This window comes from Tiliqua scincoides, chromosome 2 (genome assembly GCF_035046505.1).
Source record: "Tiliqua scincoides isolate rTilSci1 chromosome 2, rTilSci1.hap2, whole genome shotgun sequence".
NCBI lineage: Eukaryota > Metazoa > Chordata > Lepidosauria > Squamata > Scincidae > Tiliqua > Tiliqua scincoides.
In genome coordinates this window covers 56,465,069-56,487,271 of record NC_089822.1, presented here as the reverse complement: position 1 = coordinate 56,487,271, position 22,203 = coordinate 56,465,069, and the positions used below count along the sequence as shown (strand labels likewise).

General features: G+C 42.0%; 1 protein-coding gene across 1 annotated transcript; it reads left to right on the top strand.

The window, feature by feature from the left end:
• The first annotated feature begins 697 nt into the window (after window positions 1-697).
• On the top strand, window positions 698-21,004 carry C2H5orf63 (chromosome 2 C5orf63 homolog). Its single transcript, XM_066616892.1, is given in 5 exon segments — window positions 698-773; window positions 14,875-14,998; window positions 19,043-19,099; window positions 20,489-20,631; window positions 20,633-21,004. Coding segments are annotated over 4 exon segments (414 nt in total). The 5' UTR covers window positions 698-773; window positions 14,875-14,881; the 3' UTR covers window positions 20,730-21,004.
• Window positions 21,005-22,203: the final 1,199 nt, after the last annotated feature.

Below are 22,203 nucleotides of genomic sequence, written 5' to 3'. Positions count from 1 at the left end.
AGGTGTGCCGTGGGATTTTGGGGATGAGTGATTTGTTAGTAGGGCTACTGGGGGATGTGAGCCCCTCACCAGCAGAGTGGTGCACCTTGTCAATTGTCAAAAAAACTGATGGTGTGCCTTGACAATTTTTAGCACCTTGTCAGTGTGTCATGAGATGAAAAAAGTTGAAAACCACTGGTCTAGTACTTTGTGATGTTGACAGCTCCTCTGCTCATCACTGGGTACAGCAATGTCCCATTATCATTTTCCAGCATTCTCTTCTGCTTAGACTGGAAATAGAACAGATGAACCAGTCTAGAGCAGTGATTTTCATTCTTTTTCAACTCATGGCACACTGGAAAAGTACTAAAGTTAAGGTGCACCATTAGTTTTTTTGACAAGGCACACCATGCTGTTGGTGGGGGGCTCACACCCCCCATTGGCCTTACTAATAAACAACCCTCCCCCCAAACTCCTGCGGCACACCTGCAAACCATTTGTGACACACTGGTTGAAAATCGCAGGAGAGCCAGGGCATGCGCTGGTTGAGCTACACATGCCTTTTATGCGTGTAGGAGAGAGGAAATGACAGCCACCCATAGAAAACAAAAGAGGGAAATGCAGGCTTTCTGTGTGCCAGCAGGACCTTTCCTACCAGGGGAGGTAGAAGGCAGGGTGTGTGACTCTAGACTTTCTGTTCTAGGTGTGCATCAGGAAGCTGAGCACAGACAGCCTGTGCGCAGCGCGATCGCCTTGTCGCGCCTCGGGGGAGGAGCCGGGCGCAGCAGCTGGAGGTTAGTGCCCGGGGCGGAGAGATGCACTCCAAGTGCAACGCATGTCAGAGCCTCTTCCCTTCCCATCATCAGTGCTGTGTTCAGGCAGCCGGGAAACGGCTGGCAGATGAGATCTGTGTTTGCAGGCACCCTGCCCTGATTCCCTGTCGGCGCGCCCACTCTCCCATGCCTAATGCACCTCTTCACCCCAGCCCAATCCGGACGGAAGTGCCCTGCCATGGGTTTCCAAGGGTCCACACTGTAGCCCTTCTGTCTAGCTGGGAGTCTGTTTGCCCCTCCTTCTCCTCCCCCCCTGCCCTTCTTAAACTGCAATCCTATGCATACGTGGGAGTAAGCCCCATTGATCTTGGTGGGCCTTTCTTCTCAGTAAAGATGTGAGTAGGATTGCTCTACTCATCTGCCAGGATCCAGGGAAAGGCAACAGGACTGCTTGGCGCGGTTGCAAGACGTTTGCAAACAGAAGTGAGGCTTCCAGGACTTGTAGAAGGTCATTAGCAGTGGTGTAGCTAGAGGGGGTGCAAAGCACTAAGTTTTGCAGGGAGCGAAATGCCTCTGTATGCCTCCGTTTTGCACCCACTGCCTGGAATGGCTCCAAAGGGGGGGCCACTTGCATGCCACGGTGTCGCTTCCTGCAAAACTTAGTGCTTTGCACCCCCTCTAGCTATGCCACTGGTCCCTAGTCTGTGTTCACGATACTGTTTGTGAGAAATATGACATGGCTTTTTTTTCCAAATTAGAAACAAACATTCTGAGTGTGTTTTTTGGGACCTCATTAACTTCTGAGCCTGTCAAACATTCCCTAGTGTGAACCTGTCACTGGCAGTTCAACCCGAATGAACTCTGAGGTTGGCAAACAGAGGGGGATTTTTTTGTTGTTGGGTTCATTTTTAATGAAGTAATTGACTTCCTGGAAGAAGCAGATAATTCCTTTCTGCTTAGGTTGCTCATGGCTTTTTCTGTGAACTTTTGGAAGCTGTTTTGTTTCCAGAGAATCTGTCCCATAGGTAGAGCATTCTGATTCAGGGCCCAATCCGATCCAACTAACCAGCACTGATGCGGCTATGCCAACAGTGTGCTTGCTGCTTTCTGTGGTGAGGGGCAGCAGTCACAGAGGCCTCTTCAAGGTACCTCAGGGCTGCATCAAGGCTGCATCAGTGCTGGAAAGTTGGATAGGATGGGCTCTCAGTCATTGAAATCTGCTTTGCTTGGTGAAAAAAAGGTTTATACCAATCCCCAACAGAATTCATGTGTTAGTGCCAAGTCGTGTGCTTTCCTGTGAAGTTTTGCAGAGGAACTTACAATATAATCTTTCCTATACATGTTTGCTCAGAGGTTAGCCCCATTTTGCTCAATAGGGCTTACTCCTATGTAAGTGTGGATATAGGATTGCAACTTTAAGTAATTAAAGTTGTGACAAGGGAATGTCTTTGCTTATTCCAGCACATTTGATAGTCATTGTTCATTGGAAAGAATGGATGTGTGTGTTTTTATATAATCCTGACTGTTTTACAGCACAGGGTTGCCAGCTGACCAGAAGAAGACTGGGCTATTATTCTCCTGTTCTCTTGGAGGACAGGTCTATCTAAAGAGATTAGTCATGACAGCAAATACTGCTGGCCCATTGAATACCATGGGCCAGGTTACAGGGAAGGACTCCCCCAGAAAAAAAAAGGCTGATCACTGTTGGGAACAAGATTAGAAGGGCCGTGCAGATTTGAATTGCTGTTAAAGGGACTGGATCTGATTCTAAAGCTGGCAACCTTACAAAGGGAAGGTTTTAAAAAGTTTTGAAAAATTAATTCTTTTAGGACAGCCTCTTAATACTGATTCTCCCCAGCTTTACTTCATGGCCCTGATGTAGTTGAAACCTCCCTTCTGTTCCAGAGTCACAGCTAGATTTTTCCAGACACATCTTTGGATCCATGCCTTTTTCGGCCCTGGACACAAAAAACAGGGAAGGATGAAGACTAAAAGGATTTACGTCTGCATGGCTGAACTAATTGGCCTCTATTCCCAAGAATATCTTCTGAACTCTGTAGTGGTTCTTCCAAGAAAGTTTCCCAACAAGGTACAGGAAGGAAATCTGATCAGCTGGCTCCCTTCAATCAACTTTCATTAATGTCAGGGAAATCTTGCATAAGGCAGACGATACTTCATTTTATTGTTGTTTTTGTTATTTAGAACATTTATATGCTTTTTTCAACCAAAAAATTGATACAAGAGTCTGCACAGCAAAATAAATGAAGTGGGTAACACATGGGTATGGGATCACACAGAAGATGGAAAGTGTAAAGGTATCTATACACACATGCGGAAGACATGCTCACCTTAATAACAATAATACAGTATATCAAATGGTTCAGAAACAGCTAGGCCCTGTACTCAAAAAATATTTGATATGCTTCGGCTGACTGGTAGGTAGTTTTATTTTTACGCATCTGCAGACAGTTCTGCTTTAACTATGAATGAAGGGGTTGTGCATGATAGCAGGGAGCTGATGTCTTCCTGCTGGTATAAATCTCCAAGCTGGGGAAGAATGATAGTTCGAAAAATGCTGGATTCTCCAAATTATGGATAAAATAGCTCACCAAAGCCTGTGATAGATCAGGCTGATTCTGATTATTTCTTTTCCACATGGTTTTGTATCTTCTTTTCATCTTACATGCTAAGAGGGACAGTATTCCAGATGTTCAACCAGCCCAAAATAGACCAGATATGGGCACAGTATTAGCAATGAAGTCTACACTGTGTGACGTTTGTTTGCTTTTGTATCTATGTAGCAGGATCTATCTATATTTTTAAATGATTTTGATCTTCAGAGTTTTGGTTCATAACTTTTACAAAATTTGTTTGTACTCATGTTTTTATGCTACAGTTGTGAGTTATTGCTGATTCTTACTAGTATGTGAAAAGATTAAATATTTTAATCAGAGCTCATATATATATGGTCACACAGGACCTTTCCCGATAGCTGTGGGTGAAAGATGGACTTTTTTCTGGCATGACTTTAAGAGTTGACCTAGATCCAGTGACTCAATATTTCATCTTCATGTAATGCATCAGGGTGTGTAGACTTCCACTTTGGTGAATAACTTCTTTTTCTTTTCTCAGTTACTTAGGAAATTGTGAGTCAGTCTGTCGGAATTGACTTATAATAATCAAGAGATTTAAAAATAGTGCTGCCCGGGTCCCAGAGTACACCCCAGAGAGCAGAAGAGATGGAAATTGAGACCAGTCTGGATGGTTGGTTCAGGGTAGACACAGTGGTAGTCATCTCGCCAGCAATGGCACTGGCAAAACCTCTGTCTGTTAGCACAGTGTGCCCTTTGTGCTTTAATGGAGAAAGAGGTTTACCAACTCTGGTGGCCTGTTTGGGTAAGAATGCAAGGACAGCACTGAGGAGTTACATCCTCTGTAGCCTCAGGGCTTGATGTCAGTGGAAGGAAACTACATGGAGCATGTAGCCATTCCAAGGATAGACTCTTCCCTGCTGCTTGTGCCCTTGCTTGTCCCACTTGGCAGTGGTGGCTGCAGCAGCAATGGTACCACTACCACAATGTCAGGGAGCAAAAGGAGGCTTCATCTTGCATGCAAGCACAGCACCGTTTCTTCTTTGCCTCTCTCTTCTTGGAAGAGGAAGGCGATCTTCTCTGTCCATGAGAGAGAATCCCTTACCCTCTCTCAGTCCCACCTTTCCTGCCAAGCAAGACAGCAGCCATGATAGTGGTGGCAGTGTGAGGATTGGGTGCTTGATTAAGGGCGCAATCCTAACCCATGCTGGAGCAGGCAAGCCAGGAGGCTTGCACTGCATCCAACACTGGACTGCAATGAGTAGCAGCTCAGCCATGGGCAAGGGGAAGCTCTTCCCCTTACCCGTGGGTAAGGGCTGCACAAGCGGCAGCACAGGAGCTGTGGCGGAGACTTCTGCCTCCATCTGCGCATCAGCGCATCTGAATGCGCCGACACAGCTCCCGCCTAAGGAGGCGCAGATGTGCTTTATGGCACATGTGCTACCCTTAAGGGCCACCTATACCAGCATAACTGCTGGTTAGGATTGCGCCTTAAGACTTGCAGTGAGTAGGCTACAAATTGTTTGTTTGTTTTAAATAACCATAGCTGTAGTTTTGAGCCATTTGTTTATTTAATGAATTTGTACCCTGTGTTTCCCCCACATTGTGGGCACCCATTGACGTGAACAAAATGAAAAAACAGTTTAATAAATCATTATTTAAAAAAACAAATTATCAAACCATCAGTCTTGGCCAGTCTTCCAACCATTATGTCATGTATGCTTTTCTCCATAGAACAAATAGCAACTGGGGAGAAGGTTTAGATCAGGAAATCAGCAAGGGGAGAAAGAATTAACCCCCCCCCCGCCCAGTGCTATGGCCCTGGTTCAATTGGGGGAGAACTGTGGTTGCTTTGAATTAATTAAGGTCAGGAGTTGCCTTGGCTCTGTTAGCATTCTGTCTAGTTTGTCACTCAGTTGTTGTCGGAGTTAGAAACTTGCTGGAAAAGTAAAGCTGAGATTCTAACAGTTTTATCTCACTAGTCTCTAAAAATGAAATTGCCAGAGTTGGCAGCCCAGCATGTCTTTATGTGCACCATCATGTCCCTAAGCTGCATGTCGAAACTTTAACTGAATGACACCCACAGAATTTTACAGTTTTAGAGAAGGGCTTGTACATGACCTGCTTGCTTCTGAGAAAAATTGGAGTGCTGACTGCTGTCATTGCAAGATGCAAATGCTCAAGCACAAGCACCGCATATGTATAGAACAGTCAAGCCTGAATTTGTCTTTTGCTTGGATTTAAACCAATGTGAGACTCTTGAGTTGGGAAACTCAGCCCACACTGCTTAAGAATCACTGTAGCCCGTACATATTCCTGTGCTGTTTCAAGGTGACGCCATTGGTCTATTTTCATTGGAGCAATCCCATTGACCTCTTAGTGAAGTGTTAATGTTAGTCAATTGTAGAGCTTTATTGGCTGGGTAGTAGGGGTTAAAATTTTAGAAGTAAATCATGATTTTCCTAAGGACTCCACAAAACAGCCCCCACCAAACTGGGGGCAGCAGTTATTGTTTGATTATTATCTGGGAGTTTAATATTTTAAAAATGGTGTCTTCCTTTTGCAGAGGACAAAGGAGCAGTGACAGTGTTCTCAGTTGCAGAAAATTGTAGAATGCCAGCCTAAAGATCAGGGTGTCTTGTTATTGAAGATGTCAGCAGTAGGGCAGCCTGTGATGGCTGAAAGTCAAGGAGCCTTTGTTTGTGTTTGACTGTGTCCACTTATGTATGTGAATGATGACAGGCTGAGATCCAGAGATTATCAGTCTGCAGCAAATTGATGTTAGCATGGCCCATGGCAATGCAAATCTGCATAATATAGAACCATTATTCAGCTTTGAGGCTCTTAAGGATTTGGAAACTTCCTAGAAGGTTACTGTGAAAGAATTAGCATTTTCTTTCATAGCAGTAATTAATCTTTATGTGTGAACGTATTTATTTATTTAAAATATTTTTACCCTGCTTTTCAGCACGATACTTATAAGCTAATCTTGTCAGCAGTTGGAAACCAGTTCTGCTGATGCATTTTCTTTAGGGTGGCTTTCGAAATTACAGTGCCTGTGCAAGCAGATTCTTGGAAAAACAAAATGCAAGTTCAGAAAATCTCTCCGCTGTGTTTGTCCAGGAGATATTAGATTCCAAACTTCCTTGGAAGCCAAACTTGCTAAAATATTGTTGCGGCCCCTCCCAGATGCCCTGACCCCCCGACTTACCCTGGAGCAGGCACCCCATGCCCAAGGTGGGGTGGCTTCCCTGCCCTTGAGGGGGGCAAAGAAGGTTGGCTCACCCCAACCAGACAGAGGGGGCTGGCAGGACAAACAAGCAACACAGAAGGAAACAAGCCAGGAACAGGAAAGGCCTTTCCTGCCCCACCTGGAGGAAGGGGAGGGGCCAAAATGGGGGCTTGCTTGCTCCATAAAACAGGGAAACCAGGGATGAGAGGAGGCAGTGTGAAGCAGGGAGCTGTGAGGTGAACAGCTCCTACTCCCAAACTAGGTGTGGCAGCTCTGCTAAGGAGGAGGACAAGGGTGCTGGAACCCCTCCAGCCAATCTGAGGCTTCCCTGGGGGTGGAACAAGCCTGCTCTGGGCCCCTCAAGGAGTGGGCCCCTACAAATATATAAAGATGGTCGTATGTCATGACCAGGATTATAATTATATGGAACTGTTAAAGGGATGATCGAGATGCTACAATCTGGTAATACCTTTATTAGATCCAACCAAAATGATACAAAGTCTAGAGGAACAAGCTTTCAAGTTCTCCAAAACTCTTATCAAGTTAAGCAAAAAGGGGGGGGGAGTGAGGAGGACAAAGAAGCAGGGTACATAGCATCAGAGGCATCCCTGGGGTGGGTGCCATCTGGTATGGTGCTTTCCTGCAGAAGCTTGGCGTACTGGAAGTTCAGGTGTGAGATAATGACATAATCATGTCACCCCCAATCTTCTGAAGTATTGCATTTCTTTAAATGTGAAAGCCCACTTCCGAACAGCCTCAGTTCTGTGATCTTTGACCAGGTCCAGATCCAGTCACTTTATGTTCTCATTGGCAAGCGGCAAAAACAAGATTGTTGGCGAGAACACAAGGTGGCTGGGTCTGGAGCAGGCCGAAGATAACCAAACAGAGGTTCAGGCGGTGTGGTGTCACCCCCCCCCCAGTGATGCATTGTGTGACCTGCACTGCCCGCACCTCCATTGTGATGCCACTGCATAGCATTATAGCTCCAAAAATCTGCAATTTATAAAAACTTTGCAAAGGAGTAGGAGCTGCTGCACATACTCACTAACCTTGTTATGAGCTAGCCTTCAGTAATGATTATAGGATGCACCTAGGGCTACAATGGGATAAGGAGACAGTTATAACTATTCTTTCATTTTTTTAAATTAAAAAAATAAAATCTAGCAATGACAGTACTTTGTTCCATCTAGTGCTGATCGAAGCAGTCTGGCCCCTGGAAAAGAGAGTGCAGAAGGAAAAGAGAAGCATGATAGTTTTTATAATAGCAAAAGCATTATATTACTATAAAGTAATAGTAAGAGGAGTGGGAATAAACAAGGACAAGAGGAGGAAGTAGTGGGTTATGTAAAGAACTGATCAGGCAATTGGACAGAGACTCAGAGTAGCTTCTGATTCATTACACAGGAAAAGGGAAATGGCTGATTGAAACAGGGACATATAGCTAATAGATGAATGGAGTAGATGCATTCTTTGAACATTTGGGGATTTGCCCTTTAAAGTCCAATAGATCATTATACCCAACATTGTAAGGCAATTTTCTTGCCATGCAGTATATTCTGTTTGATTGATTCTTGTGTCAAATGTTTCCTTTGAATGCTCTAATGAAGATGTTTAAATCCTTTTAAAATGTTTTATTATATCTGATTTTATAATAACTACCTCTTATAGCCTCATCTCTTATTCCTTCAAGAATCCTTTCCTAGACATTAAGGGCTGTATTGGGTGCTGTTATTGACACTCCGGTCTTTTGCCGAAGCTCAAACTGCAGAGTAAGTAGACTGTTTCCTATGGGAAACAAAAACAGGGACCAAAATGCAGTTGTTCTAGAGATCTTAATAGGACTGAACTGGAAACAGGACTGCTTTTTTCATCATGTTTAGAAATGGCACATAGCAACACACATACTTCGGTGGATTTTTTTATTTTTGCATGAGAAGGTGGTAAAGTGTTCACCTAATCAGAGCAAGGGAAGTGCTTCCTGAATCAGCCTTATTTGTCCTAAGTATTTCCAGGACATAACCAAATCTGATTGGCTATATAGTGCCATGTCGCAATCAATTCACATTCAACCCAATCTAAATAAACAGGTATGACCAGAGTTTCTTCTGTTGTAAACCCTGCCCTTCCTCCTCATAGTTCTGCCCCCTTCCCACTCTTCCTCCCCCGCCTCGAAGAGCCCTGCCACCTGCCGGCATTAGTACTTACCGCCAGGAGCCCTTGGGGCCATCTTCCGGTGCTTCAGCCCCACGCTGACTGACACTGGGCTCAGTGCCAGTGGTGCGCAAGTACTGCTGGTGCAAAAGTGCCTTAGAGCACATAGGGTTGGGCCCTGAATGGGGAAGAGTGGACAAAGGGTGGAATGGATCCCAGCGGCACCACTGTGTGCCTGGATCCTTTTCCTCTCCCTTATTTTTCTCGGTTCTGTGCCATAAAAATGACTGGTGCTGTTCTGAGGAGACCCATTTGGGAAGTGGAGGCTTGCCTCATTGTAAGAGAATGAAGTTCCATTAGGATACCTCTGCCATTGGCCCTCCCACCATAGGATGCAGTTTGTACTCTATTAGTGTGGCTGCATCTGTGGGGGGTTTTATTTTGTATTGGGCCCTTAGTAATGTTCTACTGACCGTGATCACCCACTTCACTAATTTAAGGCAATGACACAGTTCTTTCTTTGATGTCAGAAATAGCAATGAACTGGAGTATAACAAAAAAAAAACATTCTCACAATGTTGGGTTGTGTCCCATCCTCCCCCCAAGGAAATATCCCACCTTCCCCAATAAGCACTAGTTTCAACCTGACTATTCCTGGATTATCATGTGACTAAATTTAGATGGTTAAAAACTCCTAGATTAAGTAATTGTATATTTGTTATACAGGGGATGTTATTTTGTATTATTCTGAGTGTTTTGTCATTATTTAAAATTAAAAGGGGGGATCCACTTACTCCATACTATTACATATACACCACTTTTGGTTCAAAAATTTAAACAGGAGAATATTTAGCATGACCCCAGTTCTTAAACTTTGTTAAGAATTAAGAATTCTTTGTTAAGAATTAAGAGGGATAGGGTAGGGCACATGGTTTGCTAGGAAGACCCTTGTGTGAAACCCTGGAGTGCTGGTGCCAATCGCTGTAGATAATACTGAGCTAGTTGGACAAATAGCTTCATATGTTCAAAAGCAGGGGCACTGTAGTTTGCTTGTTGTTTGTAGACTACTATATTTTCATTTTCAGATAAGGAATGGCACCAGATGGTCTTTCAAATTTAAAACTCCAGTGCTGCATTTGTCCTTTGTGTCTGAAGCCTAACTAAACATCATGCAGGTACAATAGCACACAGATGTGAGTTTCTTCACTGTTCCTACTGCAGCTGTTTTGGTAGATGTTGTAGAATAACTCTGATTAGTTTCTCTCATCCTGTTTATGATGCTATTGAACAATGATATAATTCACCATCTGAGGTAGGTTGTATATCTTAAGCACATTTACCTGGGAGAAAATCCACTGAACTCAGTGAAAGATACTTCTGAGTAGATTTGCAGAGGCGTCTGTGAGGCTAGCAAGCTATCGATACATGATATAAAATATGACTGTAATTTTCCATGGATTCATATTTGTCCTGTCAGGCATGTCTTTGGCTCTTAATTATATGCTCATAATTAGGCAAATAAGAGATCATGAAAAAATTAAGTCTTAACAGCTGATTCCAGATGCTCATATATGATTAATAACATATTCTCTATCCCATGGCTATAGCAAGCCATCAGTTTGAAGCTTTGAGATTGTAAGAAAATGTCATTATTAAAAATGGGCAACTGAAAAATGAGAGCAATTTATCTCTTAGTTTTTCAAACAGGCAATTAATTGGTCTAAATTATATAGCCAGTTCTAGCGTCATGGCTTATTTATAGTGTAAATGAGGATTTATTGCTCTTCTTTGCTTCCTGGAATGTAGAGCTGGCCAAGTTTTGGTATCCTCCCATTACATGTGTATGATTATTATATCCATTTTGCAAAATGATGAATGAGAGGGGATTGGAGACCCAGAAGTTGTTGTAGAAGGTTTTAGTTTATTATATTTTATATTTAAAACACATTTTATCCACATAGAATCAGGATGGATAACAAGCTTGTAGCAAAATTGCTTTTCAAAATTAAATGTACAATTAAAAAATATACATTACAAAGATTATACTGCTAAAATGACTCTTACTTGTTCCCAGCCAGCTAAGGACCTTTCCACAGAATTGGATTGTTTGTGCAATAAATCTGACATCGTTTCTCAGTTTCAGTGCATAGTCGAGACATCTTCTCTGGAGGTTATATACACATCTTTTGTGAGATAAGGCATTCCAGCCACAAAGTCACAATATTCCTTTCCTTGGAAGAGTATCCCTACTCTAGCATTTCAGTTGATATTGTAATTGCCTTGTTGAATATGGTTATTGTAATCCCAGCTCTATTGAAACAGCTCCAATAGTTCCAGAATGGTGTGGGAATTAAGAAGTTCGTTACCTTTGGTGTTAATTGCAGACCCATTTTTCACAAAAATTGTCTACAGATGGCAGTGGCATAACATCAAGGGATTCAGGGCTCAACCAAGAATCTTGTATGATGCTGTAATCTGGACTACTTTTATAATTTATTTTTCACATTTTTTACACTCCCCTTCCTCCAAGGAACTCAGGGTGGTGTACCCGGTTCTGACCCTCCTTCTTTCTTCACAACAACCCTGTGAGGTAGTTTAGGCTGAGAGGTAGTGACTGGCCCAAGGTCACCCAGGAAGCTTCATGGCTGCACGGGAGTTGAACCTGGATCTTCTAGGTCTAAGTCCTGCACCAGAACCACAACACAACACCCTGACTCCCTCTGAATAATTAATTAGAGGGTGTTGGAGATCTTATCATTTCTATCTTGCAATGTCCACTTGAAGATCTGGTTCTAGTAAGTGATACTCGACTGGTCCCATCTTCCAATGCATAAGACTCAGGCACAGATGACTTCTCCTGCAAGAATTCATGTTCTTGGATGTTACTTGTCAGGTTCTGTTTGTCTGCTTCCTACTTTCCTTGATCTACTTTCTTCTTTGCCTGTTTAACCAATTCACCTTTGGTCCCCTGCTCTTGCCTTTTCCACCTGTCAGCCTCCCTTCCTGCTCATACTCATCTCCTGGTTTTGGACCCTTCTGAACTAACCATGTAACTGTCTGGTCACTTTGATCTTGTTTTCAATCCAACATGTTATCCTGAATGTGACCCTTTGGAGACTGCCTTGAGTCTGCTCTTGCATCCTATTCTGAAAATAGCCCAGTCTGTTGGAGCAATGAATCTCAGTGTTAATTTCAACTTTGTGAAAGTTCTCTGACTAAATGACTGGTGGTTAAAATGTCACATTTAGGGTGCTGCCAACATGAACAAGAATTTATGCTGCAGTATATTTTTATTTCCTTCCAGCTTATAATTATGTCTCATTATGATTTTACTTTCATCCAGCATGTTAAATAAGCTAAAATTAATTTGTTCTTAATACAGTTTTAATAATGTCACCCAGCCAATCCTCTGCAGATCTTCAGACACTGTGAAAATGCACACTGGTTGTAACGTGATCCTAAGGACAACATGTTTATGGGCAATTTCCTTGCAGAAATGAAATTATTTCTGAAACTTGAGGACTGTTCATATGCTCCTCAAATTTGTTTAAATCTGGGGTTTTGCTATTGGTTTTGTTGAGGTTTCTTTGAGCACATGCCAGCTAAAATCACTGAGAACTGGGCTGAAAATTGCAGTATGATATATATATATTTTGGCGACTGTCCAATTCGAGGATGTCTAATGCCTGAGAAGAAACAGTGGGTGGCCAGACCATGATAATCTGATTATCAGTTTTGTATATTAGTTATAAGGATTTGGCAGCTCACTTCTGATATCAGCCCCAAACACAGTCCAGGGTTCTTGTTACGTTCATCTGCAGGATGTTTTGCAAGAGTTGGTAGATATCAATTGTGCAATGTACTTCTGCTCATCTAAACAAGGGTTCCAGTTCAGCATAGATTGAGGGCCCAGTCGTATTGAGGCTACTGTCCTGAGGTACAGAAGCACCACACAGCCGCCGCTGTGTCCCATGGGGCCAAGGAGGCAGCCAGAGGTCTCCTTGGAGAAAAGGAACAATGGTTCTTTTACCCTGTGTTGGACCCAATCAGCCCCTATGAGTCTACTCGGGTCTGTGCTAGCTCAATACCTGGCACAGATTCAAGTAGCCCTTGTAGGGCTTTCAGGCACAGGCAGGGGGATAGGATGCAGCTGCAGCCTGTGCTGCCATCTCTGATCCCCTCTTGGGCCTGAACTTCCCCCAGGCTGCCCTTCCCTGTCCAGAAAAACCCCTCCTCACCCCCATTCTGCCTTCTCCCAACTCCCTGACACCCCGCGTTATACTTACCCTGTTGGTGGGCAGTGCTTCATTGCAGGCCTCACCACTGGCGGTACTGGCCTCCATGGGGATGCAACATGCTTTTTGGCACGTTTGCGACTGCCTGCATGCCTGTTCTGTTAGCATAGAATTGGGCCCTGAGCTGTGCTTAATCTGGAATTGCATAATAAGGAAAAGGCAGCATACAAATGTAATACTGAATAATCAATCAAAGAAATCAAAGAGTGCGTCACTGGTCTGGAGCATGGCCACAGTCTTTACATGCTACTTACTATGCAATTGACAAAAAGAAGACAGGCATTTCTTCTATTTTACTTTTCAAGCATTTCCACCCTGTCTTGACTACCAAGACAACCCAAGATGGCTCACAATAAGACAAAACAACAATCAAAATTCAATCAAACAAAACAGCTAATTAAAAAGGCAGCATGAAACAAAACCCACCATCACTACGGAAAAGCCACAGTGGAATAAGTCCATTACCAAGAGAAATAAACACAGAGGACATCAAGGGAAAATGCCACATACACCAATGTTAACCCCAATCCCACCAACCCTTTTTCTCCATTTCTAAAGTTCTTTGAGAATTGTAACAGGTTATTTTATGTGGTGTAATCATAGCGGAAGATCTTGGTGTGGAATGGAGAAGTGTATTAATTTAATATGATTAAAAATCACAGCACAGGCCCCACAATATAATACAAAATGGTCCCAAATATTATCATACTGCATTTTTTTTTCTTACAAAACAAAGCCTGTTTAAACAAGCCCTGCAGTTAAATCCTTCATGTATAAATTTATTGTTGCAGGGTTTTTCACCTACAAGGTAATTTGCATGCTTTTAAGTTGCATTACAGAGTTAAATCATCTTGTTTTTCCTGCCCTCTCAGGAAGCATGTTTTTAACATCTCAGCAAAGTGCAAAATGGGTTGTTCATTAGGGTAATTTTGGAGCACTACAAATATTTATTCCAAGCAATGAAGTGAGATTAACAGCCCAGTCCTACCTAAATCCCTGTGTGGCAATGCAGAGGTGTCAGCACAGGCTACACTGCACCCTCGAGGGGATTTTTGGCTGCTGGAGGAATCCTTGAGATAGGGGAATGTTTGTCCCCTTGCCCCTGGGTAAACCTCAGCAGCCACAACTGGTCAACTTGGATCTACACCAGCGATGTTGCTGGCACAAGTCCGTTTTGATCCATGGAGCAAGATCAGACCCAGGAAGAGGATTTGGATATGGTGTGCACCGGCACTGCTGATCCTGTCTTCCTACTAGGCCCAATCTTCCCTCTCCCCGCCCTCGTTGCTACCCCATTCTGCCTGCCCCGCTCAACCTTCCGACCTCCCCCACCCCTGCACTAGATTTACCTGCTCTGACAGGCCTCTGTTGTTCCACTGCGCATTTCACTGCTGCAAAGCACTTTATGGCGCTTTTGTGACAGCGCACAGAACGGAATGCACTTTCCACAAGCACAGGCCCTGTTTACAGCTGGGGAATAAGACAGGCTCAAAGTGTACTGCTTTGTAGTCAGCGAATACTTGGTGATACTTGCTGTATGCATCTGCTTGAGACACTGTAATGTATTTATGCCAGCATTTGTGTTAGTGAATTTAAGAGGCATTTCAGTGAGAAAATGTAATGTACATTTTAAACAGTGCTTTTTGGGCTGCATTAAATTATTATGCCTGAATTGTAGTAAACCCTTTTTTCTCAGGATGCTATGAAAATGATTTATAGTTGCATTTATGTTTCAGATCTTTTATTGAAGCATCATTGCTATCTGGTGACTGTCTTCTGAGATATAACTTATAGTCGGCAATTAAAATGTACCATGCGTGTAATTGCAGGGGGATGTTTTATTATTTTAACAGGATAAAGATGTTCCAATTTCAGCGCTGGACACTGCTGCTGCTAGCAAAATGTTCTTCAAGTCCACTGCAAAGGCTGGTGTGTGAAGCTCGTACCAATTTACCAGTGTTGACATTGTTCACTAAGGTAAATTCTAATTTACTGATTTGAACCAGTTGGGGTGCTCTAAAATATAGACTTGAAAACAAATGTTTTAAAAATAAAATTACTTGCCTAAATTGTGGGCCCTTAGGTTCAGTTAGAATAAGTTACTCCCAAATGTGCACATTCTCTCTCTCTCTCTCTCTCTCTCTCTCTCTCTCTCTCACACACACACACACACACACACACACACACACACACACACACACCTCACTGAGGTCACTGATGCCTCCCTTGCCTGAGATAGCTGCTTCACCTGGTCTTATCAGCAGGCTGCCCATGGACAAAACCCAAGTCAATGGCAGGAGCCAAGTGTCGCCCTCCAGACCACAATTAGATCAATTACCCTATCTAATTGTAGTTATATCCAAGAGATTCACAAGAAGAGATTGTTGATTCTATCTTATTCATTCCAACTTATCTTAGTTGGAAATATAAGGCCTATATATTCTATGTCAATTGAGGTTGTGCTTCTAACCATGTCTTTATTGACAACTACCACTTTTGAGCAGCTAGCATGTGCTGACAGACCTACCGATTGCATATTTACCTGACCCTTCAGAGATTTTGTTATTGGCCATCATTTTAACATCCAGTGGCATAATCAACTCTTTATCTAACGTGCACTGTGCAAAGTTGCCTGCTTGTTCCATACGAATAACACCTTGTATTGGTAACACTGCCAACACTGCACCTCAAATTAATTCATTTGCAGGACATTCAAGATTTAAAGATTTTTGAAAACAAAGAAAATGTTTGCAATAGACTAGAGCAGTGGTTCTCACACATTTAGCACCAGGACCCACTTTTTAGAATGAGAATCTGTCAGGACCCACCGGAAGTGATGTCATGATGACCGGAGGTGACATCATCAAGCAGGAACATTTTTAACAATCCTAGGCTGCAGTCCTACCCACACTTACCCAGAAGTAAGTCCCATTGACTGTCCTTGTTAAAAGAATATACTGTACATAGTAGCTTGTTAAAAGTACAGGTCTGTAGCATTTCCCCAAATGCAGTCACATACAGTGGTAGCATCAAGTCTAATATATTAAAAATAAAATATTGAAATGAATGGGGAAATTGAAATGAAATTGGCTTGGGACCCACCTAGTGGGTCCCGACCCACCGTTTGAGAAACACTGGACTAGAGAATTATTGGATCTAGAAAATGAATGGTAAGCTTGGTCCCAGAGTATTTTATTTAGCTAATGCGATCAGCCAAGCCATAGCCATTAACTATGTGATCAGCCATAATGTGATCAGCCATTATTGGGTACATTGTTCAAAGCCACCCCTTCTATAAGGCAGCATTAAAGGTGCAGGTCTATTTCTGCCAGCTGGCTATGCAGTTTACAATCCAAAAGGCAATGAGGTGGTGAATAACAGGATTACTTTTAGCAGTTAATAATTGGGTTGGGGAAAAGTCTTTGTGATGTTTTAGCACATGCTGAGCCATATCAGTTTGAAACATTCAGGGCAATTTGTCACTAACAAACTGCGAATGGTATTCCAAACTGGCCTCTTTTGTTAAATGTGTGCTTAGGTGAAAGTACAATTTGTTTTCTTTTTGCAAGGAACTTGCAGAATCAGTAGCAATGGCAGAGCAAAATTACCTTCCTCAAGTGCAGGCTTTTTTCCCCCTAACAGCCTCATTTTTTGTTCTTAGCTTGGGCCTGCTCAGTTCAGCCTCAGTGACGTGTTTAAGAAAAGAAAGGAGTTTGGCATGAGATTGTTGAAGGGAGAAACCTGCCATGTCTCATTTTTGGTGCTCAGCAGGTCCAAGTATTTCTTCTAAGGAAAATTCAGTTTTTCATTTGCTGTGAGACCAACTGAAAACTCTTGGAAAGGCATTACCCACTGGTTCCAATCTGTGAGAAGCTGCTCCTTGGGGTGGCATGGTGAACATTCAGGCAGTGGGACTGCAGTATGACACCGAAGACCATGGAGTAGAGTCTCAGCTTGGTGGCAGAGTTCTGTGTGCAAGGTTTTTGCTGCAGGAAAAGCCCATCCACTTATGCTGAGTCCCTTACTGATCACTTTGTGGTCTCACAACCAGGAAGTAAGTGGCGGTGACATCATCGCCAGTTATTTCCAGGTGCCAAGCTCCTCATCTGCAGCATGGAGGGCATCACAACAGCAGTAAATTTGGGATCCACTGGCATTACTTTTTAGGAAATCTTCTTTAGTGTCCCATCAAAGCAGCATCAAGCTAAGCTGCTGAGAATTTTCCCAGTAAGATGATTGTTTTTGGTGAAGGTTTTCACTAGAGCAGTGGTTCTCACATGTTTAGTACCGGGACCCACTTTTTAGAATAAGAATCTGTCGGGACCCACCAGAAGTGATGTCATGACTGGAAGTGACATCATTAAGCAAGAAAATTTTTAACAATCCTAGGCTGCAATCCTACGCACACTTACCCATGAGTAAATCCCATTTACTATCATTGTTAAAAGCATGTACATAACCTGTTAAAAGTACAGATCTGTATGATTTCTCCAAATGCTGTCACATACCATGGTAGCATCAAGTCTAATATATTAAAAATAAAATATTGCAATTAATGGGGACCCACCTTAAATTGGCTTACAACCCACCTAGTGGGTCCCGACCTATAGTTTGAGAAACACTGCACTAGAGCTACATCTCTGTATTTAATATGTAGCATAGTGAGTTGGTCTTAGTACTTTGTAAGGGAAAAGGAAATAGAGAGGAAAGTGCCATATGATCTACCTGCTTTTCTGAAATATGTTGTTCTCTATACTGGTGTTTCCTTTCCCCTGATACTAGATGAAGAAAGAGTGGGTCTCTGAACCTTGAATTTCTGACATTTCAAAAGATAAAGTGTGGCCCACTAGGGAGATGCCTGGTTGGCAGCTTCCTGTGTTCACAGTTATGCACTGGAGCACACACTAGGGAAGTATTCTGAAGAAAAATTGGCATATCAGCCCTCAATGCAGGAAGCCAGCCATGTGGACCTCCTCACAGTCCCTATCTGCTGTGTAGACTGTCAAAGACTGGAGTCAACTGACAAGCTGTATAGATCTGTCCTGATGCACTAAGAAACAATGAAACAGCACTTCCAGTCCTGTCAAGTAGAACCATTTTGAAGTTGTTGAAAGGCAGCTATAATTTTGCAAGAGAGACATGATAGCAGTTCACCACTGTGTCCACATGGTAACACTGTAAAGTTTGAAGTTGTGGTGCATTTGCAAACATGCACCACATCCCTTGCCTTCAGATAACACCATGTCACTATGCACACCATCCCTTCAGACATTTTCATGTACGTGGTGTGAATGGTAGGGAAACGTCCTCTTATTCTTGATCTAAGTATTAGTGGAAACAGACTCTAGGGCCAGTTCATACTTTGCTCTTCCTTTCCCTGTGATTTGCCTCATATGTTACAGGTAGAGGTGTGCACAGGTTAAATACAAGCGTGTGCCTGCTTCTACCTTGTAATGTATGAGCCAGGTACAGGTTGTATTTTTCACAATGTAGTAATACACTGTGAAAGCTGCAGTTGGCCCCAGTGTATGGTGAAAAAATAGCTGCCCCACACATTATAGGGCAGAAACGAGTGTTTGACTTGTGCCTCCTCCTGTAATGTAAGAAATAGCCTTGAGGGCTGGTATGTACAAACATCCTGCTCATATTGCTGGCTTATGGCAAATGAGCTAACCCTTTGACAATGTGGTAAAGCTGAAATGTTCTATGCCTCTGCCCTTTTGGTCTCTCACTGTAAGGAATCTACTTTTAAATTGTGACATGCTGTGGACTTGCTTTTGTTGGCTGTCCTCTGGAAATGGCTTGAGGATGGTCTTGCCTTCTTTGCTCCTCACCATCTATTCTGTGCTTCAGAATCCCAGGGCATCTTTATATGTAATGGGATATGCAAATGATGGATACCTTGCCGTGACCATTATTTGGAGGGTACATTAACAAGGGTGCATATGTATCCCACAGTTTCAGTTGTATCATTTGTATCCCAAAGCTTCAGTTAATTGCTGATTTATTTCCTTACTTTAGCATCCATGCCCCTTGTGTGATGAAGCCAAAGTGGCTCTTGAACCATATAAAGACAAGGTAATATAACAGAGTCCTTTAAATGAACACATATACTATTCCTGGAGTTAAAATAGTAAAATAGAAATTGGTTTCTGGAAAAGAAAGTGACTCTGATATTATTTGCATCCATTGTACTTTCTTCAAACTTCTTCAGTATGCTTTGGGCACTGATTTTCACAAAACTTCGACTGCAATCCTATACCCACTTACCTGGGAGTAAGTCCCATTGAACTGAGTGGAGCTTACTTCTGAGTAGATATGCATAGGATTGTGATTATTTTCAGAAATTATTTTCTGACTTTGTGAATCAACTTAAGTAAGCACTGGAAACAGCACCAAAATGTGATATTTGGACTATTATAAACAACATACATCTTTCAGGATCATAGTGCAATTTCTACCAAAATAATTTTCTGAAAGATCAGGCTTTAAGCCTCCCAGAAATACCTTTTTTACTGTGTTTCACAAGAAAGCATTCTGTCACCTGCTTTTTCTGGATGTTGGCAGTATGAACATTGAGTTATGTGAGTTCAAAGCAAGATATGGCAGTTCCAAAATCAAAGCTGTTTATTACTCTTAATTGGAAGAAAAACGGAATATTATTTGGCATATCCTGATAACATGTAAATTGTAATCCTAACTACATTTTAGTGGAAGCAGTTAATTGAATTTCTTCTTCAGTGTGTTTCGGATTGAGATACCAGACAGCTTTCACATATTACATAAGAAAATTTGATAATGATTTCTTATTAAGTAGAAATTATGCTAAATTATTCCTCCTGACATCTTGGGGAAAAAAACATTCTTGTTGCAGTCTTGTGGGCTGACTGTAGTGCCAGTTTGCTGAGTAAAATTCATCCGGAGGTGAAGGCAGCATGCATTCTTGCTTTGCATGCCAGAATGTATACAGCGGGGTTCACCCATCTCTAATTAGTATGTCTTCTGTATCATTCAGGCTGTTCAAGATTTCCATTTGGAAACCCAATACCTATCGTGCACTTATAGTAAAAGCAACTCACTTTTCAACACTGAGACTGCAGATTTCAGTCCCACTTGTTCCAGTGTAACCTAACTGACTTCTGAAACAAAACTAGTTTGAGAATTATTTCTCAAGAACCTATTCATGTGTAACACACCATCTCACTAGGGGAACAGGAGCCCAAATCGTCATACTCAAGTCATCCAAAACTGTCTGCAGGAGAAATGATAAATTTGACCAAAGTTTCTATTACTGTTGCAGTAGTTTGCAACAGCTATATATTGCAATAGCTAAGTCAGCTATTGCTTAGAAAATAACACAACATCCTGATCTTAAATGCATTTACTTGAAGACAAGTCCTTGTGGTTTCAGAGTGGCTTACTGTTGATTATGCATGCTTATGTGAGCTATTTCATTGTTCTGAACAGTTTGTTTTGCAGGAAGTAGACATCACACTTCCCGATAATTCAGTCTGGTATGAAAGGTATAAATATGACATACCCGTCTTTCATTTGAATGGACAGTTTCTAATGAAGCATCGAGTGGATATAGAGAAACTGGAGAATCAACTCTCTAGAGTTGAAGGATGATGGCAACAGAAGGAAAAAGAAGCACACTGTAGACTTGGAAGAGTACCTAAATAATTCTGTATTGCACCTTTACAAATAAAACCCTATTAATTGCATTGATTTCCTGAAATTCAGTTCACATCTTGAGCTTGATGAAGTCCATCAGACATCATTTCAATGAAGTTCAAGCCCACGAGACTCTCCTCTTCACCTTAACTTTGGCAGTTTGCTTTAACAGAGCGAAAAAAACAAACCTCATACTAAAAAAATAAATCTTTGTCTCAATAGTAGATATAATGAATTTCTTCCCATTTTATTAATGTGCTCTTCACTAGCAATCACATACTGTGAGAATTACATCTGTATACAACTTTGCTCAGAGGGTTTTAATGATGCATTTCACTTATGTTTGAAACAGAAAATAAAATGTCCTAAAAACTTGATTTGCTTAGGATCCTAGAAAAGCATTTAAGTTTTCTGACCTTCCTCTCCCATGAGATATATAGCACTACAGTCTATATAGGAATATACATTTTCTGGGGAAAGTTATTCAAGACTCTTGTTTACATTAGCAACATCAAATTGGAAGTGTATTAGTGTAACTGAACAAATAGACCACCAGTTGTCCCTGGAATAAGAAGGAACGTTTTGAATACACCTCTCTGTGCCAGCTTTTCTTTGGTGTTTTACTCCTTATTAAATGCTGTACAATTTTCCTGATAAGCCTGCTAGCATAACATACAGCAGTTTGTCCTTGGGCTCCAGCTAAATACTATTAAGGAAAGTACATGTGAACAGACAATTTTCTGCCATGATTAGATATGTTTGCATCCTTCATTTAAATTGCTGCTGGGGGCAAGATACAGGACTTTCTATTGTGGTAGAAATAGTGTGTTTTGGCCCAAGGACCTTTTGGATTTATTGAGCAGAAGGTGAGCCAATCCAAAGAAATGAAAAAGAGGTTCTTGTGCAAGAAGGAGAAGTCTGAAATATTGGGAGACAGGATTTCCTAACAGTTGCTGAAGTTGCACATTGCTTTAAAAAGAAAAAAAATCATAAGTCATTATGACAATTCCATCTCTGTTGGTTTGACTGAAGAACTGTGAATCCAACCTCTGGGCTGACCTTATGCCTATATAATTGGTCTTCCACTGGAAGACTTTTTAGTAAGCTATACGGCTCATTAAATATCCTTATTAGCAGCTACCTGAGGTAGGGACCTTGCATCAGCCTGTGTAATAATCCTTGGTGTGATTTGCTTTTTGCCCTGTGAACACAGACACAACCAGTTGAGAGGTGATCACATCAGGGTTAGTAACAAGTGCTTACTTTGAATAAAAGGATTGAGAGATGCTGTTGTACACAATCACACCTAAGCAACATCTTCTGTTAACTCAATCTTTGAAAGACAGCTTGTCAAAAACCTGTTTCTCTCCTAAGCAAAACTGCTTAAAAGGTTATGTTTCCCCAGCAAACTCAAGGGTATTTTAAAAAGGATAATTATTCATTAATGCCGAAAATTAAATATTTCAGCAGTCCATTTTGTTGTTCGCTTTCTGTAAAAATCTTTGGCA